Source organism: Notechis scutatus, chromosome 6 (assembly GCF_049901735.1).
Source record: "Notechis scutatus isolate UNSWTSFEM ecotype Mainland chromosome 6, rNotScu1.2, whole genome shotgun sequence".
Lineage (NCBI taxonomy): Eukaryota > Metazoa > Chordata > Lepidosauria > Squamata > Elapidae > Notechis > Notechis scutatus.
In genome coordinates, this window is record NC_142014.1 from 27,191,255 (window position 1) to 27,218,576 (window position 27,322).

The 27,322-nt window shown below is 39.4% G+C and overlaps 1 protein-coding gene across 1 annotated transcript in view; it reads right to left on the reverse strand.

Annotated features, from left to right (window-relative positions):
- Positions 1 to 27,322, reverse strand: part of ORC5 (origin recognition complex subunit 5) — a 68,034-nt gene that overhangs the window by 32,176 nt on the left and 8,536 nt on the right. The window contains exons 5-13 of the mRNA XM_026677213.2: positions 25,046 to 25,120; positions 20,768 to 20,879; positions 16,436 to 16,566; positions 16,033 to 16,081; positions 14,923 to 15,013; positions 13,037 to 13,089; positions 12,675 to 12,787; positions 10,935 to 10,982; positions 10,274 to 10,384 (exon numbers count right to left, since the gene is read on the reverse strand). Coding sequence (XP_026532998.1) covers positions 10,274 to 10,384; positions 10,935 to 10,982; positions 12,675 to 12,787; positions 13,037 to 13,089; positions 14,923 to 15,013; positions 16,033 to 16,081; positions 16,436 to 16,566; positions 20,768 to 20,879; positions 25,046 to 25,120 — 783 coding nt within the window. The remainder of the gene's footprint in view (positions 1 to 10,273; positions 10,385 to 10,934; positions 10,983 to 12,674; positions 12,788 to 13,036; positions 13,090 to 14,922; positions 15,014 to 16,032; positions 16,082 to 16,435; positions 16,567 to 20,767; positions 20,880 to 25,045; positions 25,121 to 27,322) is intronic.

Genomic DNA, 27,322 nt, shown 5'->3' on the forward strand with positions numbered 1-27,322 from the left:
ACTTGAAAAACAGAAATCTATATTTTGTGGTATGCAAATCTATTAATGTAGGATTTTTCAATCTTTCTATTTTTAGGACCAGAGTAGCCAAATTGGCTAGAAATGACAGAACTATGGTCTCATATGACAGAAATAGAATAGAATAGAACAGGGGTAGGGAAACTTGATTCTTTTATCACTTATGGACTTCAACTCCCAGAATTCCTGAGTGAGCCATAAAAGGTCCCATTCAAGTCAAAAATTGATTTCTCCCACAACTGAAAAAACAGTAGGCCAGGGATGGGGAACCTTTTATGGCTCACTCAGGAATTCTGGGAGTTGAAGTCCATAAGTGATAAAAGAGCCAAGCTTCCCTACCCCTGGAATAGAATAACAGAGTTGGAAGGGACCTTGGAGGTCTTCTAGTCCAACCCCTGCTTAAGCAGGAAACCCTAATTGTTCTAACTGTCAGGAAAATTCTTAGTTCTAAGTTGCTTCTCTCCTTGATTAGTTTCCATCTGTTGCTTCTTGTCCTGCCCGCAGATGCTTTGGAGAATAGCTTGACTCCCTCTTCTTTGGGGCAGCCCCTGAGATATTGGAAGACTGTTATCACGTCTCCCCTAATCCTTCTTTTGATCAAACTAGACATACCCAGTTCCTGTTTTAGCCTCCAGTCCTCTAATCATCTTTGTTGGTCTTCTCTGCACTCTTTCTAGAGTCTCTACATCTTTTTTACACTGTGACGACCAAAACTGAATGCAGTATTCCAAGTGTGGCCAAGGCATTATAAAGTGATATTAACATTTCACGTGATCTTGATTTCTCCCAAAAAACATTTGGAGAATCCTAAATTATAAAAGACTGATCTACAGATCTTCATACTAAATACAGGTAGTCCTTGACTTGCAATCACAATTGAGCCCAAAATTACTGTTGTTAAGTGAGACAGTTGTTAAGTAAGTTTCGCCCCATTTTATGACTTTTCTTGCCACAGTTTAGTGAATGACCACAGTTGTTAAGTTAGTAACATGGTCATTAAGGGAATCTGTCTTCCCCATTGACTTTGCTTGTCAGAAAGTCGCAAAAGGGGATCATGTCACCCCAGGACACTGCAACCGTCATAAATATGAATCAGTTGTCAAGCATCTGAATTTTGATTGCATAACCATGGGGATGTTGCAACAATCACAAATGTGAAAAACATCTGTCATAAGTCACCTTTTTTCCAATGCTATTGTAACTTTGAGTGGTCACTAAACAAACTGTTATAAGTCAAGGACTACCTATCAGTGTCTAATTTAGAGGTCCATTTTCAGACCAAATCAAGCCGCATCCTGGTTTAGAATAAGGTAGGCTAAGCTATCTCTAACCTGGGTTAATTTACTGAAAAGGATAATGCTACTAAGTATAAAATTACTCTTCCTAAAGAAGGTAGAGTACCCCACCACACACACACACACACATAATGATGGGCAGAGAAAATTGTTGTGCAATATCCCACTGTCTTAATTTTCATCCATCCTAAAAAGAAAATCCCTGCCACCCCACTCAATAAATGCTTGCGATGTGACACATGTATATATGTGTCTACATGTATGAGCAGTCTGCCAAAGCTCACGCTCTCCCAAAAATGCTGTATCAGGATAAATTTTAGTTGCATATTATTTTAATTAATCATTACTTCAATTGCCTATAAAAATAGGTGTCCCATTTACATAATTAATTAACTTTCTATTTGCATGAAGAAGTGGATGGGTAATTAAAGCACACAATAATTTTCATGCACACAAAAATACCAACCTGCATTTAAAAAAAAAGCAGATACAGCAAAAAAAAAAAAAATAGGCAAAGCAAACACAAGGCAGGTGGGGGATAAAGGGAAGATGTACCTGCATTAACCAGGATTAGGGTTAGAATTAGAGTTAAAAATGGGAACAGAAGGGGAAATAAAGGCTCAAAATTATTTAGAACTGTAAACTGCTCAGAGTCATTGATTGAGACAGGTGGCTATTGAAACGGAATTGAATGAATGAATGAATGAATGAATGAATGAGGCAGCCAGTCCAAAACATGGCTAACCCATGCTGTTTTTTTTTTCCTACAATGTCTGTAGCCATTTTCACTTCCTGATTATTTGTTCATTTTCAACAGTCTGACATGACAGCCGTCGTCCAATATTTGAGGGGCTGCCACAAAGAAGAGGGGGTCAAGCTATTCTCCAAAGCACCTGAAGGCAGGACAAGAAGAGACGGATGGAAACTAATCAAGGAGAGAAGCAACCTAGAAACAGAGATAAATTTCCTGGCCATAAAAACAATTAACCAATGGAATGGTTTGCCACCAAAAGTTGTAGGTGCTCCATCACTGGAGGTTTTAACAAGAGATTGGACAACTACTTGTCTGAAATAGTATAGGGCAGTGGTGGCTAACCTTTTTGGGCTCCTGTGCCAAAAACTGCGCACACGCTTGCGTGCCAGCACCCAGAAGGCAATGCAGACAGCCCCCCTGCCCCCTTACGTGCACTGCGCCTCCCAGCTAATTTTCAGCCTGTTTGAGGCCTTTTTCAGCCTGCCAGAGGCTTGAGGGAAGCCTCTGCAGGCTTTGCAGGCCGAAAAATGGGCCTGTTTCATCATTTGTGGTATTTTCACCTCTGGCAGACCAAAAAAGGCCCGAAAATCAGCTGGGAGGTGCGCACATGTACAGTGAGGTAAGTTTGCCTGGGGGCTTGCATGCCCACACAAATGGGTCTGTGCGCCACCTGTGGCACGCGTGCCATAGATTCGCAATCACGGGGATAGGGTCTCCTTCCAACTCTGTTATTCTGTTAAATACAGGATTGTCTGCCCTTAAGTCTCCTTTTATGCATCTCATGCATTCAAGTTATCCTCAGTGCCCAATTTACACAGAAATTATTTGAGTGGAAACTTCGTTTCAAGTATAAACATGTGCTGAACCTCCTAGTCATCAACATAATCATAACAGCTGTTTCCTCTTCCCAGCAATTACTTCGATTAATAACTACTTCATTAGGAGATATCTAAAAGCTACCAATTGCTAACAGAATTCTAAAAAATGAACAAGCCTCGCTCTGTCACTCACAATTTTAACTATGGAAACATATGAAACTCTTAAGTATGCTGATATGGATTTGAGCCTTAAAATTTGGTAGAGGTATCATTCAAGGATCTTTAACAAAACTAAAAACTAAGCTCTGTTAAAAATAGGAGGAAAGACTGTCATAACACACTGCTTTATTTCCGTGCTGAGAAATTAAAGTTTAGCGCATTTAACATTCATGTTAGAAAGACTGCAAAAGGTAAGACCATCTAAAGCATCTACCTACAAAGTAGGAGAAAAACATTGGTTTATAAAGATCAAAATTGCAATGCAGAGTAAATCAAGACATACAGAAATAAATAAGTTTGGGAAATGCGTTTAGTATCAACCAATTCCACCTGAAATCAGATATATGTACGTACATATGCTACTAGAAAGGAAGTTTCATTAACTTGCAGAAAAATGAGGTAAAATCATTTACTGCCCAACAATGAGAATATAAATTGTTACACTGCTTCTCAGTGGTTTAGAATCTTGAAATACGACAAGAAGGGGTCTGAATTGCAGAATTTATTAGAAAAACCTGAACATGAATCATTTTTACATTTAATACTTGAAAGTTAGGAGATGAAATTTACTTTATAAGAGGACATTTATTCAGCCAAAATAGCAAAAAGCTACCGATCAAATAGAATAATCAAGAATGGGACTCCTAAATTCCTTTATGCTTTTCTACTGGGATATGCAGCACTAGCCATAAACAAAACACTATTCAAGGGAAATGTAAACTTTATGTGCTTGCAATAATATCAGAGCGATAAAATATTGCAGGCAAGGATGCTCACAACAATTTTAATGTGCAATTTTAGTAGCCAAAATGTATAACAAATATAGGATTCCATGCTCGCAGTAAATGACAATAAAGGTTATCTTATTAGAATGGTCTATTAAAATAGTTTTAAATCTTTACAAATATAAACTGAATGTCAGACTGTCTTTTTTATAAGATCGGAAGAATTAACAAAGCATGTAAAATTGCTAATTAAATTTTAACATGAAAGAAAGGCCTCTGATCTATAGGAAAACCAACATTTTCTACCAAATATAGTTACCTTTTTGTTATTATCATTCCCTGCTGCAATTTAATAAACACCAACATGGCAACAATTAAGTGTTTCTAGAATACACAGCAAAAACAAATTCAAACCTGGTCTGTAGTTGTTACTGTGTTTTTCCGAAAATAAGGCCCTGTCTTATATATATTTTTTGCCACCAAAAAAGGCACCAGGGCTTATTTTCGGGGGAAATCATCCACCGACTAACCTCACTTGCATATGTCACCCCCAGTCTCCTTTTTGCTGTCAGAGGCCTTCAGGAACTTCTTCTGTGACCAGCAAGGCTTTCCTGAAGGCCTCTGCAGCCGATAATAGAGCACTGGATCAATCCGGAGCTTTGTTATCAAGCTACAGAGGCCTTCAGGAAAGCCTTGCCGGCTGCAGAAGAAATGGGCCGGCCAGACAGGTGTCGGGGTGTGCGAGGCCGGGCTACAACTGTCCAAAGGTAAGTAATAGGGCAACTCCACCCCCTCATCCCTACCCTAGCTTAATTTTAACCTGTGCACTCTGGAGTGGGTGAGATCTTAATCAGTGCTTATTTTGGGTAGGGTTTATATTGGGTGCACGTGTAAAAATCAAGCTAGGACTTACTTTCGGGGTAGGTCATACAGTGCACTGGACAGTTTTCCTCTGCAACTTGGTTACAACAAAATATTACCTCTATAAAATCTCTTTTCAAGTACAACATAATAGCAGAGGTCAAAAACAGTTATTATTGTAGAGTCATTCTGAGGAGTAAAGTCTTAAGTGCCATACCATATTCCGAATTAAAACGGACCAGAGGCAGAAAATACTTATCCACTTTAAATAGTACTCTTCTTTGACTTCAAAGAATCAGGAATGTTTGAAGGAGCATAAAAACTAGAATGTACCACTAAAGCAAAAATATGTGTTCTCAAGGTCAATTTTTGGCCATCAGGAACAGGGACTGCTTATAGCAATAGTCTGCTTTGCCCAACAGAAAATAATAGAAAGCTGAAGTTCATACAGATAGTCCTTAACTTACAACAGAGCATTTAGTGACCACTGAAAGTTACGAGCACAGAAAAAAAATGACTTATGGTGGTTTTTCACACTGTGGTAGCAGCTCCGTGGTCATGTGATCAAAATTCAGATGCTTGACAACTGATTCATATTTATTACGGTTGCAGTGTCTTGGGGATCACATGATCCCCTTTTGCGACTTTCTGACAAGCAAAGTCAACGGGGAAGCCAGATTCACTTAACAACTGTGTTACTAACTTGACAGCCGGGTTGATTCCCTTAACAACTGTGGCATGAAGAGGCCGTAAAAGGAGGCAAAATTCATTGAATAATCGTCTTACTTAGCAACAGAGATTCTGGGCTCAATTGTGGTGGTAAGTCAAAGACTACCTGTAATGGGTATGAAATTCCTCTCACACTGATTTGTCAAGTATTCTAAAACAGAGAAAAGAATGGAAGCGGGGGTGGAATTGATCTTTTGGCGGGGATTGAGACGGGGCTTTTCCTGAGTATAAGGAAAAAAATCATTTTTACCAGTTCTGTTTCTTCCAGTTGAAAATCTGAATCAATGAGGCTACATAAGGCATCTAGACTGAATTCCAAGGGCTACTGCTGTAGTTGTTCACACCTGAGCAGCTGACATCCATCAGGACAGATGTGTCTCAAATCTGTGTTATACCTGAGCATTTAAATATTGGGCGGGGTGCATGCATGTGTAAAAGCATGGGCACACATGAAAGAAACACAATAACACAAATGCATGCAAAGAAGATTCACCTTATTGACTGAAATATTCCATGTCCCCAAGCCTCAAATGATGGCAATTGGGCATAATAGCCCACAACAATATATTTCTGTAGAGATAGAAGGATGCGCAATAGAAATTAGCCTCTGAGAAATTCTATGATAATCCCATAAAAATGTCATGAATGGTAAAGAATTATAGAACGAAATGAACTTTAAAGATGAACTAGTCCAGGAGTGTCACTCTGGTAGCCCGTGGCTTGGATGCGTCATACACAGGCCACGCCCACCCCAGCTCCACCAAGGCAAAAAACGTCACGATGCATTACGCGACATAAACATGATGCGGCGAGTTTGACACCCATGATCTAGTAGTCCATTCCATGACTATCCAACTTCTGCTCAAATACTTCCAGAGCAGAAGAATACCCAGAAAGTCCTAAAGAGTAAGTCTTACTATTAGGAATTTTTTCTTGACGTCCAATTAAAATGAACAATCTGATAATGTGTACCTATTTGCTCCTTGTTCTATATTCTAATATAAATTCAAAGTCCTAATCATCTTCTACATGGTAATAATCTTCTAGATAATGAACATAACAATCATGTCTCTTTTTGATCTTCTCTTTTCCAATTATTCAACCAGTTCTGGGTCCTTTTAGTGGTAAACACAGTCTAGCCCAGGTTTTATTTATTTTATTTATTAGACTTTTTAAAATCCCACTTGTATTACTTTCTAAGTAACTCAAGGTGGTGAATATACATGCTGCTCTCTTCGTCCTCCTAGTTTTCATTTTCTTTGTCTACAATCTCATGGGAGACGATTACATGCATTGAAATATACACTTTTATTATGCTCAATTTCAAGTCCTTGAATGGAGTGTTGGCTTTTGAAAAGATTTTAATAAGAGTCAGATCATTAAAGAAGCTGTCTAAAAGAAGCTTCAGACTAGAATTCTTTGATAAAAGTGCCATCTGGTGTATATTCTGAAACACGGTAAAAATTAAGTTGTTCCACACAGTATTGTGACAAAGAAATATTAGCTACAATTGTACAACACTTTAGAGTGCTTTGACTGGAATATTGCATCGGGTTTGGTCACCATGATATAAAAAAAGATGTTGAGACTCTAAAAAGAGTGCAGAAAAGAGCAACAAAGAATATTAGGGAACTGGAGGCCAAAAAATATGAAGAATGGTTGCAGGAAATGTGTATGTCTAGTTTAATGAAAAGAAGGACAAGGGGTGACATGATATTTGAGGAGCTGCAACAAAGAAGAGGGGGTCAAACTAGCAGGGGGTTGGACTAGAAGACCTCCAGGGTCTCTTCCAACTCTGCTATTCTATTTCTATTTTATTCTCTATTCTCCAAAGGAATGGATGGAAACTAATCAAGAAAGAAGCAAACTAGAACTAAGGAGAAATTTCCTGACAGTGAGAACAATTAATCAGTGGAAGAGCTTGCTTTCAGAAGTTGTGGGTGCTCCAATACTTGAGGCTTATTAGAAGGAACTGGACAACTATTTGGCTAAAACGGTTTAGGATCTCCTGCTTGAGCAGGGGGTTGGACTAGAAGATCTCCAAGGTCCCTTCCAACTTTGATATTCTGTTATTCTGCAGTGATTCCAACACAACAAAGACAGTTATGATTTAGCTTTGAAAGTTTCTGAGCTGTGTCCACCTATTGAGCATCAAGCTTTTATATTTTCCTATTGTCCAAATAAAATACGTGGGTTCTTCCATCAACCAGAAGATCCCAGGAAGAAGACAATCAAAAAAATCAAATTACAGACTAGTGATTTCTAGCTGATCATCAAACAAAGAAACTGAAGGAAGATTATCTTCTTCAGCTTAAAGATACCCAAACTGGTTTCTAATAAATCTCGCATGTCACTAAATTATTCTTTAGCTCTGATAATATTAGAACTGTGATCTTAGCTTTTTATTTTATTTTTTTTCTGTCGCAAAGTCAAACCCCTTGTTTCCAACAGACTTAAAATAATTACTGACTTAATTCCATCACTTGTTAACATAATTCTCCTTTTTCAGACTCTAGATTGATGCTCAGATTAGGCAGATTGTCAAAGTTCAACTAAAAGAAGGCACATTTACAAAAAATTGATTGAGAAAGCAGAATGAGTGAACAAATTTGAAAAGGACAGAACAAATTCATTTATTCTCAAAAGTTGTTTTTTTATAAATAAAAGCAAAGTAAAGCCACATTACTATACAGAAAATTATACCTGAATATATGAATTCATATATTCGTTGTTCAATTAAGTAGGTCCAGTATTCAATTGTCCTTTATGGGAGAGATTAAACAAGGAGTATTTTTTTATATCCCACGAGCAGTATTAGGTTTTATTGCCCCCTTCTATTTGCTACCATTTTCATTTGCTTTTATAAAATTGCTGTGAGACTGTTTTTATTAATGAGGATACAGTGCCATCTAGTGCACATTCACACGATAACCCAAATCCTTACAGAATAAGCAAAAAGTATATTTGGAAGGCAAAACAGTAACATGCTGTTGTAGCCTGTCGGCTGCCAGCCCCTCCAGCAGCCAAATCAGAGGAGGAGGTAGTGTGGGAGTCAAGGCCAGCATTAAGGCAACCTGAGAGCTCCGAGGAGAAAGAGGGAATGGAGTTGGCAGAGAGAGAGAGATAGAAGCGGAGACTGGGCCGTCCGTCAGCCCTCAGATGGAGAGTCAACAGCCCCCAGGTCTGGAGGTGGCTGATGAGGAAGAGGAGGAACAACTGGGTACAGTGCCTGATGCACAGGTGTGCAGAAGGCAGAGGAGAGGAGAGCGGTGGAAATCTATGGGCCGGTCCTTGGGATGGAAGAGCCACCACTGCTAGTGAAGCCCCACCCTAGCTCTGGGGATAAAAGGCAGGGGGCGGAGATGAATAAATGTGGCAGACAATTATTCATCTCCCTGCCAGACTTGTTAGCCTGCTGTGTGAGAGAGAGAGACGTTTTGCCAGTGCTGCTGGAGCTCCTAATTAAGGAAACATTTACCGTATTTATCGGCGTATAACACGCACAGGCGTATAACACGCATCTTCATTTTAAGAGGGAAATTTCACCCCCACTCCCACCCCACGCGCGCTTCAATCCACAGTGTCCCATTCTGCCTGCCTGCCTGCCTGCCTTAGTTTCTGGTTGTTTGGGAGCAGCTTCGGCTGAGAATAATAACTATTCGCCTCTTTTACTCAGCCGAAGCTGTTCCGATTCAACCATTAACGAAGGCAGGCAGGCAGGCAGAACGGAGCACGGCGGCGGGCGGGCGGGCGGACGGGGTGGGGAGAAAGGCGACAGGAAAAGCCCCCCCGCTTCTTTGAAGCAGTTTCTTCCTGTGCTCGTGGAGGAGCGAGACAGCGACTGAGAGAGCTGACCCAGAGAGAAGGACAGGCTTCGGTTGCTTCCTCCCTCCCCTTCTTTCATTTGTGTCCTTGATCCCGATCCCAGCAGCATTCACCGAAGGCTTCTTAACATTATATCGGCGTATAACACGCATACATCATTTGCCCCTATTTTCAGGGGGAAAAAGTGCGTGTTATACGCCGATAAATACTGTAGTTAACTACAGAGGGTTTGTCGCGTTTGGGAGCCGGGTCAAAACAATGCACTTGTTAATTGAAAAATCACAAATGCCTTGCCTGAGTCACTTATGTCAATTTGGCCATGGTTCGTAAGTGACTCATTAAGTGAATCTGCCTTCCCCATCTGACTCTGTCAGAAGGTTGCAAAAGAGGATGACATAACCCTGCAACCGTCACGAACCACTTGCCAAGCATCCAAATTTTGATCATGTAATTATGGGAGTGCTACTGTCAGCGTTCCAGCAAACCACCACTCCAACCAATAACTCCGAGACAGACATTGCTCAAAAGTTCTCTTTTTATTTGGATAGTAACTGGGGGAATCCTGAATCTGAAAATTCGGGGCTTCCTTGCAGTAATCAAAACTACAAATCCAACCCCCTACACCCATCATCACATCACATGCCCCAATCATCATCCGTCCCAAGTTAATACTTCCCCTCACATATGCGCACACTAGCATGACCTTGAACTACAAAAAGGATGTTATTTTGTCTAACTAAACAAACGCCAAGAACTTCCACCCTCCCACTTTCCCAGGTTCAAAATGTGGCAGCATGGGAGCATCTGGTTTCAATATGGCTTCCAAAGCTACAATGGCTGAGTGAAAAATGGTCATAAATCACTTTTTTCAGTGCCGCTGTAACTTCGACCGGTCACTAAATCAACTGTTGTTAAGTCAGGGAAGATCTGTAATTGTAACATCAGCAGTAACAAGTTTGTGATTATTTTGTACGTAAGAGAGGTCTGAAATTTGTGTCAAGGCTTGAAACATGCGACCGTTTCACTCACCTGGGAAAATATATTTGCAGTTGGAGGAATTCGGCTGTCGACAATGCTGTAGAGGATGGCTAGCAATCTGTCCAATGGGAAGGGCTTCGGCCCCAGAAGATGGTTGCTGGTCTGTTGTGGTTTTTTTAAAACATAAAAAGAATTGTTAACTGTACTTGCTTGGAATCTTGCAGAACTAATCTTGTTCACTTTACTACTCCAGTTGTCCAAACCCATATGAGCAGATAGTCCTCAACTTACGACCCCTACTGAGCCCAAAATTGATGTCACTAAGTGAGAAATTTGTCAAGTGCCCCCTTTTACGACTTTTCTTGCCATGTTTGTTAAGGGAATCACAGTGGTTGTTAAACTGGTAACACCGTCGTTAAGGGAGTCTGGTTGTCAGAAGGTTGCAAAAGGGGAAACCACGTGACCCCCCGGGACACTGTGACCGTCATAAATGTGAGTCAGTTGCCACACCCCTGAATTTTGATCATGTGACCATGGGGATGCTGCAACAGTTAGAAGTGTGAAAAATGGTCATAAGCCGCTTTTTTCAGTGCTGTTGTAACTTTGAACAGTCGCTAAACTGTTGTAAGTTGAGGACTACCTGTACGTTAAACAATTCAGAATATATATGAAACAACATTTTTATATAGATCAGAAACATAGAGCTAAATACCTTTTCATGCTTCTTCTGAAAGTTTACTTTCCTAATTTTCCCATGATGCTGCAAGTAAAATGAAGAAAGTCATGATTAGGAAGACGTTTACAGAACTGGCAACCACCTGGGAGATGGTGGAGAATCAGGGTATTTCTGCATGCATATTACAACTATAATTATTTTTATTTTTTTCTTCATTAACCATTTACGTAACAATAGCAAAGCAATAGAGCTTCCAGCTTGGAATGTCTACTATCAACCTACAATCATTCCGGTCAACTACCTTTCTAAGTTAGGATGGTGCTGAACTAATGGTGGTTAGGATTGGTTCCCAAGAGTTCTGGCTGCCCCATGATTGTGATCTGGGTTGCTTAGCAACCTGACCACATTTATGACCTGTTACCATAAGCCCTGCAATCATATGAGTGCCATTTGAGTCAATGGGCAATCCAGTTGGTTAGTCAAAAGTTATTCTGAGGTAAGTCTCTCCCATCCAATTTATTTTTAAGCAGTTCAATCCAAATGACTATCTGGCCTTCATTTAGATGGTATTTCATCAATACTAAACCTAGCCTCTTGCTCTTACATCCTCGATTACTTTGAACTTTTCTGGGGGTTTGGATGGCAGACTCTATCCTCTCCTCTATCCAGAATGTGGACAGAGAGGACAGCTGGTTTGAAAAGAGGGGTCAAGGAGGCCATCTACATCAAAACTGAATAGCCCTGTCTCAACAGAAGGGGAGGGATACGATTCCATCTACCTCCTGTTTACAATTCCTTTCAACAATTCCAAGAACATTCCACTTGCACTCTGATACAGGTGACCCTCAGGGCCCCAAGTGGCCTCAAGAGCTTCCAAGAAGAATGCCTAAGTCCAGATGACCGCAGAGAAATATGATCCTTCCTATCAGAACTAATCCTTCTGTAACACCCCTCCCCAATCCGGCTAGAACCGATGAAGCTTCTTGGATGAGAAGAGAAATTGTCTCCTCCTCCTCCTCCTTCCAGACCACTATGACCTGGATGACTGAGACTCTCCACAGATCGCTGGAATTGAGAAATTTAAAGCAGATAAGAGATATTTCAAGTGTCAAGAGTGCCCTAAACCACCCAGGGAGGGCATTTTTGACTCCTTGGAAAGGTTAATATAAAAAGGGAGCAAATAATTACAAGGATTTAAATAGCCGAAGGCTGGCCATTAAGTCTGAAATGTGAGAGCTAGGAACGGACTAAGAGACAGCTAAATTTGAAATATCGCTTTATTTAAAGTACTTTCAGATTGTGGTCATTTAAGAGAAACACCCGAGGTCATGATTGGAGCTTCCAACCCATTGATTTTGCTCGTTGGAAGCTGGCTAGGAAGGTCACAAATGCTGATCACAAGACCAGGATACTGCAACCATTATAAATTTGCAACAGTTGCCAAGTAACCAAATTGCAATCACACGGCCACAGAGAGGCTGCAATGGTTATAAGTGCAAAGACCAGTCATAAGTCCCTTTTTTCAGCACTGACGACAAATGGCCATTAAGTGAGGACTACTTATAAGTTTGTAGCTTCTGCAAAGAAGATCCAAACTTTCTTCTTTATCTTTTTTTTCTTTCTTGTCCGAACTGCATTGCTTTTTGCACTTTCCATTTTCCTTTAGATATTTTCATGTTTTATCCATGTAAAAAAATCTTCCATAGAAACTATTATTTTAAAAAAAATATTTGAATCTGCGACACCTTAAAGACAAAAATAAGAAACTTAAATTACCTTAACGAAGAATCTTTTATCTGTCCGGGCAGGATTGTAAGAGGCTAGATAAGCTGCTATTAGAAGAAACTTGGAATAATAGGGCAGTTCTACATGAGCATGGGCTGAAAGTCCTAGGGGGGGGAAAAACGGTAAAACAAAGAAATATTGAATCTGACAACTTAAAAGCTCATGTTAAAAAAAAAATCAATTTAAAGGTTCTTGCCCACAGATTAAGATTGTTTAAAAATTTGTTTTTGGTTTGGGGGAAGGGGTTGAAGCTGCTGGTATATTTATAAATGCTTGCTGATTTGTTCTAAATTGTTAAGGCTCCTCTCATCATCAATAATTTACACAAGCCAAACTATTGTTGCTACACATACCTTTTACTTGTCCAGGTTCTCCATTATCTTGCTGTAATCGTTCCCATTGGGAGCTAAAAAGACAAGGTAGCCATTTAAAAGCCCTGTGTTTGTCGTGGCTGAAAGCAAAGGGTTTTTTTATCCTCCCTTTTAAGATGATACATTTGAGATTCTTTGGGATTAAAGGAGTAAAGCAGTGAAGTTGTTTAATAGTACATCTACAGCAGGAACAATACAAGATTATTTCACTGGATAGACAGTTTGACAACTAAAGAGAAAACCAGGCATTATTTTAAACATTTTGTAAGAATGTTCCTTCATGAAGCTGTGATGCTATTGTCCTAGGTACAATACAGGAAATTTCATCCAAACATACAGCTGCCTTCCCGCTACCTCAAAATATACACGTTCAGTAGGGAATCAGAAAACAGTTTTTGCTAAGTAATTGTGCAAATTATATAAATACTAGACGTGAATCAATAAGCTTTCCCTTCTTTCGAAGAAAAAAAAAGACCAAATGAAATTCATCAGTTACTCTGGTATATTTCAGTACCTAAACTGAGATCAACGTTTATTATTTAACATTTCATGTGATACTTCCTTACTAGATAGATTCAACATACTGTAAATACATTTATATCAGATGTTAATTAAAAGGTTGAAATACTACTGATATAAACGGAGGAATGAGATAAAATATATTTGCTACCCATTTTTCTGCAGACAACCAAAAACCTTAAGAAATGTAGCCCCAAAGGTGGTTTTCCAAAAAAGACAACTAGACTTCCTCGTTTGTTTGTTTGTTTTAAAAACATTTCACATTAGAAACATCATGTCTTGACTGAAACACTCTTATGCAAACTGGCAGGAGAGTTGCAACCTTCCCAAAAAACCCCATCAACAATCAGGTTTTGCTCTCAGTTGTCTTAAGAGGTCAAGCTGGAGAGCTAGCATATCGTGTTTTAAAAAGGAAGCACTTCTCGTTCCTCTTCAGCTATCATGGCTGAATTTCTCCCCTTTTATCTGACGTCAATAACATACGTTTCACACATTTTTAATTGTGATGGCAGTTTGTTTCCACACTTGAAATCAACAGAAAACAAGCTTTATTTAAAAGGAATATTTGCCTTTTATTTCTCTTACAATTATATATATGAGGGTTAAATTAGATAATAGGACATAAGATTAATGCGGTCTTTCTCTCTCTTTACATACAGGGTCTGAATCACACTGGAGGTGTGGAACTGGAGGAGATTTTCAGTCTCAACCTGGCATCATATTACCTTTCATAAGAAAGAATATAGATAATGCCCATTGATACCAGTGATTTTCCCATAAAGAGAAAATAGCAGCTTCTCAATGAGGTGACCTGTTTTCCAAAGCACTTGAGGGCAGGACAAGAGGAACTTATGAAGGAGAAATCAAACCTAGAACTAAGGAGCAATTTCCTAACAGTGAGAACAATTAACCGGTGAAATGACTTGCCTTCAGAAGTTGTGGGTGCTCCAAGACTGGAGGTTTTTCAAGAAGAGATTGGACAACCGTTTGTTTGGAATGGTATAGGGTCTCCTGCTTGAATGGTGGGTTAGACTAGAAGACCTCCAAGGTCCCTCCCAACTCTGTTATTCTATATATAATTCACAGTTCTTTCTCAGCATTTTGCCCTTATCTGCAACTGCTTTTAATAGTGAACGCATACAAGAAATCTTCCACACTACATGCCTTCCATATCATTTGAGTAACTGCATATTTTTCATCGGTAAAAAGAAATAAACTCTGACCAGTATTAAGCAGAGTTTAAACAGATAGGGACACTCATCATAATTGGAAAATAAAAACCCTTTCATATTTGATAGTTCAAGGTTGCTGTAAAAAAAATAATAAGGGGAAGGAAGAGAAGCCGTTACCTTGATATTTCTCGAAGATAAACCGTCTGCATAGCTTTCTTCAAATGGGATTCAATGTTTTTCCACAGTCGGCGTGTGTCGCGTTCATTCGCTGTAACCATGGAAAGACAATTTGATCAGGGTCAATCTCTGAAGAGCATCCAGCTATATAACAATCATTGCCAACTTTATTCAAGTTTTCTCTGACTCCATGCATTCTTCACTTAGAAGTTCCAGAATATCTAGCCAACATGGCTAAGTTATTTTCAGGCTAAGAATTCTGGAATCTGTAGTCGGAATACATCAGTAAAGTGCCAAGCTAGGGAAGCTTACAGTAACTTTTGAATCTTTATGACACTGAAACCGCACTGTTTGAGTTAATCTCAAACCACAGAACTTTCAAAGCAAAAAAGATGTAAATAAAAAATGCATCCACAATTTTACTTGGAAATTCTTTTCATGGCTTTCCACAGGTGGGCAGCAGGTGATCTACATGCATCTCCCAGGCTCAGCAAATACCAAACTTTGCGGCAAAATGCCTGCATTTTAATAGTACAGGGTCATATTTAAGATCTGGAATAAGAATGGTAGGAGCCTATTTCCCAGAGGCTTTCTACTTCCTACATGTTAAGTAGGTAAAAAAAAATCATTTCAGTCTAGTTGACACTTGGTGACTACAGGGAGTTTTCCATGGAGTTTTATTGCCCAAAATATGGAAATTGTTTGCTGCTGCTTACTCCTGAGATATTTTCCACATAGCTTAGTGCTTTGTAATTTCTGGTGTAATTTTTGTCTCCTATTGAACTAACATGACATGACTAACATGTGTTCCAATTTTTTTTATGATCCTACAATCCCTTTTATCAGGACAGGGTCAGGGCGATTGAATGGAGCTGAGCATTTACTGGCCGGATGCCCTTCCTGATGCCTATGCGGAGTTCACAGCAGATATTTTCTCTTTTGAGTCCTGATAGAGAAACATCTGCCGCTGCCTGGGATTGAACTCTCAACTTTCCAAGTGGGAGGTAAGCATCTTCACCTCTAGGCTACTGCGCTGCTCAGCCTATATGTATCCATGACAAGGCAGAATTCATTCATATAAAAGCATTCATATGAAAGTAAACTACTCACCCTCTCCTTGGACCACAGGTTCACAATATTTAGAAAAATTAAGTGCAGCCTGTAAGATAGAGAGTGAAAGGTTTATTTAGTATCGTTTAGAATTTAAAGATTCACTACGTATTCTAAATTGCCTGTGAAATATATGTGTGTGTATGTATCAATCATATGTATATATGTATATGTATGTGCCTATGGAGAGGGGGGAGGGAGGGAGGGAGGGAGGGAGGGAGAGAGGGAGAGGGAGAGGGAGAGGGAGAGGGAGAGGGAGAGGGAGAGGGAGAGAGAGAGGGAGAGAGAGAGAGAGAATGAATTAGAATTTTATTTTTTAATGTTTGCCAGTGTGTTCACAGAAAAATGTGACAATAAAGGTTATTTTATCTTTATTATGAAGAATAACAAAGAGATCCCTCACCAGATGTTGGAGCTCCTTCAAGTCCCTGCAGACTGGATAGAAGACTCCAAGAAGAATATTGATATATGCGGCATAAAAATCAAACGAATATTCTGGAGGATGATCATGGGACAGAATCTTCTGCAGATGTCCTATTTGAATTAAACAACAAGAGCGTGATTTTTCACTAAGGTTCATAGAGTGGCTTGCTGCATTGTTTTTCAGTGCTAAAATTCAGGAGACACCACACAGAATTTTTATGTAAGACAAAGAAACCTGCTGTTAAGCCATTTTGAAAAAATAAAAGGATTTCTTCTTAACTATCTAGCTCAAGTAATATTCTAATCTAAGCCAATCAATCACAGGCAGCCCGAATCTTCTTCATTAAAATCTTATCATGCTTTCAATTTCCTTAGATACAATTCTCTTTGAAGAAAACATCTACCACAATTTCTTCTTTTTTATTAGATACCCAGATTGACCAAAGCAATCTCCTAAGCCTCAAGCAATGAAATTACCCTTTTTTCAACTCAGGTAAACATTTTATTAATATGTCCCTTAGGGTCCTTGTTCATTTATATAGTAAATATTAACTGCCAGGCATGTTAACATTATTTGCTGATTATCTGATATTCATATTTTACACATGTTTATGTTTTTCTTAGTACATCATTCTGAGAATGATGATAGTGGAAAATAAGATGTTTCTAATAAATTGCTTGCCCCCGTACCCATTAAAACTTCTGAAATACAGGTAGTCCTCAACTTATGACCATAATTGAGCTAAGATTTCTATTGTTAAGTGAGACATTTATTAAATGTTTTGTTCCATTTTATGACCTTTCTTGCCTCAGTTGTTAAGTGAATCACTGCAGTTGGCAACCTGGTTGTTAAGTGAATCTGGCTTCCCCATTGACTTTGCTTGTCGGAAGTTCACAAAAAGGGATCACATGATTGGGACACAGCAAGGTTCATAAGTATGAACCAGTTGCCAAGCGTCCGAATTTTGATCACATGATCTTGGGGGTGCTGCAAAGTTCGTAACTGGGAAAACCGGTCGTAAGTCACTTTTTCCACTACAGTTGTAACTTTGAATGGTCACTAAATGAACTGTTATAGGTCAGGGACAACCTGTACATTGAATATTTGAGATGTTTAAAGTGGAATTAAATCGGCAAAATACAATGAGCTCACAGTGAAATAGTTTTAGAATCTTCGTACTAGCAACAAAACCTAGCTACTTAGATACTCTATTTTTTATTATTAGAACCTCCTCAGTTATAACGGTATATTTAAGACACTATTATTGAAGGCTAAATAAAATTTAATATTAAATGTAAGAAGAAAGCTGAAGTCATCAGGCCTTTCCAGGGGTGGGCTGCTGGGGGTTCGCAGGGGTTCGGGAGAGCCCCGAGCTAAGATTCTGTGCAGTTTGGAGAACCCCCAAATCCCACTCCTGGCTGGCCCCATCCACACCACCCCGCCACTCCCAGGGGTCCCCACTTGGCCCGTTTTGGATGCAGGTAAGTGCAGGGCACGTGTGGAGGCTCAGGAAGGGCGAAAAGCGGACCTCTTGGAAATTCAGGAAGGCCAGAAGTGGGCCCGTTTCTGGCTTCCAGAGAGCCTCCAGAGCCCCGGGAGGCCGTTTTCGCCCTCCTGGAGGCTGGAGGAAAGCTTCTGGAGGGCAAAAACGCCCTCCCCCGCCATGGTGCAGGAGGCTGACTAGGCCACACCCACCATGGCCACGCCCACCCAGCAACCGGGCAGAGAACCCTTTACTAAAGTTTTTGAAGTCTACCCCTGAGCCTTTCTATTAATCATCTCTCAGCCCATCACGCTGTAGCTGAGAAAGGAATCCCATCAGCTGAGGGGAGAACCATTTTAGATCCCTTCTTTCTAAGCTGCATCTGATGTGGTTACAAACTAAACACAATTTTTAATATTAGAATCTAATGCACATTTTCCCCATCTCTCACCAATGCTTTTTTCCCTTTGTGTTATGTGTTTTGTTATCTTAAGCTTCAATATCAGAAATTGACTTATTATATATTTTGTGAATGCCCTGTAGATGTTTGGAATGAATGAAAATGCTTGAAAGATAACTCATTTCATTTGCGAAGATTAGTGAAATCTAAACAAGAAGGAACTTCCTTTTTTTTAATATGAGAACTGTGCATAGGAAAGGACTTGTATTTTAAGAAATGATTATAAAATAAATTATAGAAAATGATTCTGCAGTCATAAGAAATTAAGCCTATGATTGATTAATTATCTGAACCAAGTCTGTTAATAAATGAAATATAGATCATACAAAAACGAACTCAGGCAAAACATATTACTAATTCATAAAACCACTTAGGGAAAAAAAGAAATACTAACATGGAAGAAATCAAAGGATATTAACTGAATGTAAGAATATTGAGTGAGACAAGTTTACAGCTACCATGGCTTTAGTGCTGGCTAGTCATGCATACCCACATCTATCCAGATCCTGGGATAACTCACACAAGCAGACTGTACAGGTAGTCCCTGATTTACAACCTCAATTGAGCCCCCAATTTCTGTTGCTAAGTGAGACAGTTGTTAAGTGAACTTTGTCCCATTTTCACAAGCTTTCTTGACACATTTGTTAAGTCCTTCTGGCTTCCCCGTCGATTTTGCTTGTCAGAAGGTCACAAAAGGGGACTCGTAACTCTGCTGAAGAAGCTTCTTGGATGAGAAGTGAAACGTCTTCAAAGAAAAACCAGAAAGTCCAATTGTCTCTTTAAAAAGCACCTTTGGGACAACCGTGACCTGGATGACCAAGAATCTCCACTGACATTTACTTTGCTTATAGGAAGCTGGAAGGGAAGGTTGCAAATTATGTGTTGTGGGACACTACGAGAGCCAGAACTTTTGAGAATTGGTTTTAAGTGCCACTTGTTCAATGCGGGTCATAAGTTCAAATAATGTTCTGACCCACGCCCTTTTCCAACAAATCAAACACAATCCAAAAGGAACAGAAACCTTGTAATGCTTTTACAAAATAATTAGCTGTGATAAGCACAAGTCTTACCAAACTGTGGGAGACTTGCCAAAAGATAACAGACAAGAAATAATTTGCAAAGTAAGAATTTTCAAATACGAACTCAGGATACTGGAATGTCCACGAGGCTGGAGTTTCAAAACGTCTTTGCCTTCTGCAAAGTACGTTCGTTTCACAGCTGGCTTTTATCTTCTTGAAGGAGGGGCCATTACCTTGCAGCCTTACTCCCGAGTCCCCCATGCTGTTGTAACTGCTCTTTCCTCCGAGCAATCCTTCATGCACACGCACTTGGAACAGGCTCCTCGGGAACCTCCTCATCGCTGCTGCCAGCCCCCATAATCTCTGAAGCGTTTCAGCCGCTTCTCGGGTGGGGGAGCCACCTCCGTAACTTCTAGGGTTCCCACTGCTACTGCCGCTGTTATTGGAGACGGCGCTGGCAAGAGAGGGACAGCTGCAGCTCGGCCTGGGCGCTTGGAATGCAGGAACGGGCTGCGCACTGGGACTTTTGCAAACTTGCCATGAGTCTGCACTGAATAATAGAACCTTCAGTCCTAAGGGAGGTTCGGCTGTGCTTAAAAGCAGAGCCAAAGATCTAAAGACTAGCTAGAAAGCAAGAAATCCAACCATTTCCTGCTTCCTAGCTAATCTAAATCTCCCGGCACAGCAGAACAGCTGATGGTCTGAAAAATAGCAATTTAGTAGGCAAGTTTTTTGGGTAAAGAGTGAGTGGGCGGGGAGGGTTCCCACAGGCCATGTGGGTGGCGCAGCCTTGTGTTTCTGCGTAGCCTGGATTAATTGCTTGGGGGGGTGCTCTGGGGGTGAGATTTCTCTACGGCCTACCAAAATTTTGCCACGGCCCACCAGTGGGCCACGGCTCACCAGTTGGCAACTGCTGATCTAAGTAGTACCAATAGTGCCTGTAGTCTTCAATTTTCCCTCCCTCTAGAAATCCATTCCTACTCCCCAACCATTCCAAGGGTCTTCATCTCAAGTTGTATAGCTAAAAGTCTGTAGAGATTCTCAGTCATCCAGGTTATGGTTGTCCCAAAGGTGCTTTTTGAAAAGGCAACTGGACTTTCTTTGTTTTTCCATGAAGACGTTTCGCTTCTCATCCAAGAAGCTTCTTCAGCTCTGACAGGATAGTGGGGAATGGAAGGATTTAGCTGTCTGCAAGGAATATAAATCCTTCCATTCCCCAATACCGTGTCAGAACTGAAGACGCTTCTTGTATGAGAAGCAAAACATCTTCAAGGAAAAAACTAGAAAGTCCAGTTACCTCCTAAAAAAGCACCTTTGGGGCACAGTATGTTTACTTATTTTGTCCTTACCTATGCTGTAATCTGGGAAATATAAAGGCAAAGGCTCAAGGCATCCTGTGTTTGGACGAAGAAGTTCCCATACAATTTCACTAAGGAGAACCACAGTCACATTCTTCTCCGTCTGTAAGTGAGCAATGTTAGAGGAGAGAGAAATAAAAATAACCCTGTGGTTATATTTTTAATGAAAGAAGAGTTCAGGTTTTGCAAAAACAAAAAGCGGAAAGAAATTAATCTGATTCAGCATTTTATTTGCATAACAAGAAGCTCTTAAATAGCTTAATCAAGCAGCTAACATATTTAGATTTTTTTAAAATGGTTTTAGGATTCTCTTTTTCTGCACTATGACATTTATGATTCCCACAGGTACATCTCTTAATTATTAGGGAGGATAAGTTGATTGCATTTGAAAAAAAATAATACTTAAATGACATTTATTTTTCCCAAAGATACATATCTTAATTATTAGGGAGGATAAATTGATTGCATTTCAAAAAATAATACTTAAATCATTAAAACTGATACAGGCTCAAAGCAGCCATACTATTTTATTTCCAATCTGCTTTCCCCTTATGTGATGTGTATTTTATTCATCTCTAAGTGTGCTTTTATAACAGTAAAACTTTAATGTTATCTTTATATTCAGGGCCCAGTTTTCAAGGAAAGCTGGCCTCCTTCTTACATGTTCCTAGAGGTTATGGGATAACGAGGTACTATAATTTTGTCAGACAGCACATAAACTACAAATGACAATTTGGAATGGAATGAAACATCAGGTCAAAATGGAAATGAGCTTCAGAATTAAAGCCTGCTTCCCTCAACAAAATCTGAGCTTCTACAGACTAACCATTTTCTCATGAGGCAAAGGACAGGTACAGATAAAGGATTCTTCCTCGTGACTTGAAGTTTCCGTGAATTCTAAAATTTGACTTTAATGCAAAAGAAATGCTGAATGTAACCAATGCTGAATGTAACCATTTGAAGGAAGCGTTGAAAAAAAAAAAAGGAGAGAAATACCCATGCAGGGGGTGATGATGGGAGTAAAAAGCAAAAATTCCATATCTTCCTAATCTCTGAAGCTTCGTTATTAACCAAAAGTCTACTTCCTTTCATTACTGGGGCAGAATTAAATTTTTCACCAAAAGTACTTCACGTGTCAATTAGATTTTATTCACCTCCTTTTTTGATCCAGGTCATTGGAAAAGAAACAATTTCAAACTTTCTGACGCAGGAAAAAATTGTCAATATTTGCAAGTCAAGAGATCTATTGTACCCTGAGATGTTTATTCTGGTTTTTCATTATTAACGTGAGAGGGTCTGGGCTATAGCCTCAAAATTCTTCAGACAACATACTGACGTTTAAATATCTACAAAACTCAAAATAAAAGAATAATAAAGTTGGAAGAGACCCTGGAGGTCTTCTAGTCCAACCCCCTGCTTAGGCAGGAGATCCTATACCATTCCAGGCAAATGGCTATCCAATCTCTTCTTAAAAACCTCCAATATTGGAGCACCCACAACTTCTAGAGGCAACTTGTTCCACTTATTAATTGTTCTAATTGTCAGGAAATTTTTCCTTAGTTCTAGGTTGCTTCTCTCCTGGATTAGTTTCCATCACAAATTAAATCATACAAAAATGTACAGATGGCGAAATTAAAGCAGAATAAAAATATTACTTTAGTAAAAAACTAAACACAATAAAGCAAGCAAACACTGTAGGCCAATGACAATGCTTTTTTGTTCATTTTTAAATTGACCCTATTTTACTGGAAAGTGAGTTCCAGGAAGTCACGGAGAAAGTGTGGCTCTAAGCATCCTTCCCAGATAACCTCACTGGCCGGCGGGAATCTGATTAACGGAGTACTGAGACAGAAAACTATTCCCGAAAGCTGTGAAAGATATAGCTGTGAAACCACTATTTGAAAAATGTAACTGGAACAAATTTCCTGTTGTTAAATCTTCATGCTGCCCAGAATCATCTATGTCGGATAGCAGAATGATAGAGTTGGAAGGGACCTTGGAGGTCTTCTAGGCCAGTGGTCACCAACCAGTGGGCTGAGGACCACTGGTGGTCTGCAAGAAAATTTTAGTGGTCCGCAGAGAAATGTCACCCCCAAAGCAATTAACCTAGGCTGCACAGGAATACAAGGCTGCGCCGCCCACATGGCCCACAGAACACAAGGCTTGCGTTGCTTGCATTGAGAATAACACGAGGTAGTGAGGGGAGGGAGGAAAGGGCGGAGGGGGGGAACTTGCCTGGCCACTGGGTTGCTTCTTCTGCTTCTTTCTTCTTCTGCTTTTGGCTGCACGCAAGGAAAGCAGCAAAAGTCTTTCTTTCTCTGCCCCAAACTCTGCCAGAAATGAGTCTTTGGGACCCTGCAAGGCCTCCTGCTCCAAGAGGCTGTGCCGGCAAACTCATTTCCGCCAGAGTTTGTGGGGAGAGAAAGAAAGACTTCTGCTGCTTCTGCTGCTTTCCTTGCATGAAGCCGGAGAACAAAAGCAGGCTAGGAATGTGCTGCCTTGGAGGGTGTGTGTGTGTGTGTGTGTGTGTGTTTGTGAGGGATCTCTCTCTCTCTCTCTCTCTCTCTCTCTCTCTGTGTGTGTGTGTGTGTGTGTGTGTGTGAGAGAGAGAGAGAGAGAGAGAGAGAGAGAACACATCACCAGCCCTCCGAGGTTAGATCAGATGTCTCTCTCTCTCTCTCCCCCTCTTCTTCCCACCAACGTCAGCAAGCCATGTGAGTCAAAATTCACATTTGTGGTCCGCGGGATTCAAAATAATGAGTTTGGTGGTCCCTTAGGTCCAAAAGGTTGGCGACCCCTGTTCTAGGCCAACCTCCCCTGCTCAAGCAGGAGACCCTCTACCATTCATGCCAAATTGCTCTCCAATTTGTTCTTAAAACTCTCCAGTGTTGGAGCACCCCCAACTTCTGAAGGCAAGTCGTTCCACTGATTATATACAGATAATAAGAGGGGGGGAGAGAGAGAGGAGGAGGAGGGGGAAGAAGAAGGGAGGGGAGGGGAAAGAGGAGAGGGAGAGATGACATATATAAATATTACATATAATATATATAAATAATAAAGTTATTATGTATAATAAATCTGATATATCAAATGTAATCTGATATAGATAGGCAGCTATACAAATTTAGGAAATAAATTAATAACTGTCAGAACGACTTATTTTTTCACAATGTTTCGTAGCCTCTACCCACTGGAAAGAGATTGAAATCACGCAATATGCCTCTCTCTAATCCATCTGAATTGCAGCAAATGCCGTTAATCCAAAGCAAACACATTTCTCCCTGCACTCAAAGTATCACTTTCATTACATCCGATTATTAGGGAAACACATGGATGTGTCCAAGGGACACAGCTGTCATCCTCGACTTCAGTTTGCTACAAAGATTAATGCACATCTTCAAGACCCAAATGAGCACATTTTAACCAGGATCTTGAATGCGATTTACCAGCAAGTGTAGGAAGGGCTGCCCAAATTAGCACTTCCGTGCTACAGCTTATTGTAGATTTACAGTTTTAATTTGGAGGGGGGGGGGCGGGGGCAGAAAAAAGCAAAACACAATCTTGAAGTAAACACGAAACAATTGTTTTCTTGCCTTCAAAACTATTTGCACGTATTTCTTACCATCATCCTGATGTCACTTTAAGTACAAAATAAACAAATCAATTTCATTACCCTCTAACTCGTCCATTTTGTTAAAACCTAGTTTACTTAGACCTCTGAACCTCTTACCTCTACTGACATATTTACATAGCATGATTTGTCCACTGGTACCGGTTTCTGCTTAAAATGCAAAAAAAGTTTAATTTAAAAAAAATCACCCATCATTTATCTTCCTCTCTCTTTCCCATTTTTGCAAAATTTATATTGACCTTAAGGGCAACATGTCTTATGGGAAACAAAGCTGTGGATTATCCAAAACTTCAAACAAAATGCTCAGCTGCGGTGGGTATTAAGAAAATATCCTTTAAATTTAGTCAGATAACTTTTCAAATTGTTGATAGATCACAAACCGCAACACAAAAGACAAGTTAATAAAATAAATAAAAGTAGTTAAACTCAAAAGACACACAACTGACTAAATTTGCAAGCAAAAAAGCTATCTCACATTAAAATTGTCCTGTTAAAAACGCACAAAAAACAATTTTGTAAAATTTATTGTCAGATTTGTTAGACCTGCCACTTTTAATTTTAGAAATATACTCATTAAATCAATCAGGATATGCCAGAGATTTCATTTTTAAATAATGAAAAGTGGCTAATTCCCTTACCAATTCTTGCAGTCTAAGAAAACCTGGCAGAATATTTCCTTCCAACTCACGCAGTTGTTCTGCTTTATCCAAAACCTGTAAACAAAAAAAAGTTGTTTGTTATACAAAAATAGCAATTTGAAAGTTTCATTTCTGCTACTGAAAGTGTATTTATCAATGCAAACATTGTCTAAAAGTTCCTCAAATTACATTTTCCTAAGAAAAATATATTTTCTTGTCAAGCACACATAACTGGTTAAAAAGTCCAAGTATTTCAGTTAATTGATTTAATCTCCCTAAAAGGAACCAAAACATGTCTTAATCTTTGATGGGGAGCCACCCAGAGTTAGTTGAAATATGGGCAGCTGTATAAATATTTTAAAAAAATAAAATAAAATATTAGATTCTATTTTGCTTTGAAGAAATAAAGTTAAGGTAAGAAGTGATTAATACAAAGCTTACTTTTCTTCTAATAGCTACTAAATTCCTGTATCTATACTGAAATAGGTTCTATTACTTTTGGAAATAGAAAATAATACCAATTGGCTGTTTAATTTTTAAAGGTTTGGATTTCCTAAAAAGATAGGGAAAAAAAACTATATTTTACTTTAGATAGGGCTGGCTATGCAGAACTTTGGACTCAATTTTTCAAAAATGCCCTTGCTTAATACAGAAAATGTTAGGTTTCCATACACTAAATAAATAAGGATTTGAGAGTGTAATCTTTCAATACATTATCTCAGTAAAGTATGTAATGATTATATTTTAAGACCTTAATACCTGCACAACTTGCCACAGTTGTTAAGTGAATCACTGCAGGTGTTAAGTTAGTAACACGGTTATAAAGTGAATCCACCTTTCCCACTGACTTTGCTTGTCAGAAGGTTGCAAAAGGGGATTACATCACCCTAGGACACTGCAGCCATCATAAATACAAGTCAGCTGCCAAGTGTCTGAATTTTGATCACATGACTGTGATCAAATGCTGAAATGATCATATATATGAAAAATGGTCGTAAGTCACTTTTTTCATTGCCGTTGTAACTTCGAACAGTCACTAAATGAACTATTGTAAGAGGACTACCTATACATGCATCATTTCGTACAGCATAACAGAATGGATTAAAAAAATCACAAAAATAGCATATAAAATGTGTATTGAAATATAAAATGTCAGAGCAGTAAATTATTTCAAAAACACACAATATAAATGAATAAAACTATGAATAAAATTATGTATGAGCAGTCACTGGGGTGGTTAAACCTTCGGCTGGATATCTTATCTATCTCTCTATCTCTCTATCTATCACCTATCAATCTATTACCTACCATCTCTCTTATCTATCTAATCTACCTACCTACCTATCTATCTATATCTATCTATCTCTATCTCTCTAATCTACCTACCTACCATCCATCTACCTACCTATCATCCATCTATCTAATCTACTTACCTATCATCCATCTATCATATCTATCTATCTATCTATCTATCTATCTATCTATCTATCTATCTATCTATCTATCATCTATCTATCTATCTATCCATCCATCCATCTATCTATCACCTACCATCTACCTATCCATCCATCCATCCATTAGACAGCAGTGTCCTCGAGATGATGTATTTCATGCAGGGATCCAGGGAACTTTCTGAGGGGGCATTCTGTCACAATATGACATGAAATTTGGAGGACGTTCCCAGTCACAGTGGCTTAACTAAGTTCAGATGATGAAAACACCACACACGAAGCAGAAATCCTATGAACTGGTTTCTGCCAAGTTAAAGTTACCTGAGTTTTCTTTAAAGCAGAGGTCCCCAAACTTGGCAACTTTAAGACTTGTGGACTTCAACTCCCAGAATTGTGGATTTTGGGAGTTGAAGTCCACAACTCTTAAAGTTGCCATGTTTGGGCACCTCTGCTTCAAGGCTTATTATCCAAATGGCAAATTAAAATTTGAAACACTTGTCAGAAAAAGCATGAAGGACATACTGTTCTCCCTGTAGACATAAACAAAGTTTTATTGACAGCATCAATCACTGGGGAGAGTGAGTCATGTTGAGCCTTGTGATTAATCATGATTGTTCCTGTACCTGTGCTTGGATTTGAGAAGCATTTAGAAACCAGTGCAAGAGATCGCTCATTTATCTTCATTTTCCCTGAGTTAACTGAGGCTGAAATATGTTACATTATTCACCAATGAGACAAAACAGAATTAATTAGTTTGGCCAATTTGTGCTACCAAAATGCACAGGATATCATCAATCTTCATTTAAGTCAACCCATAATAAATCCG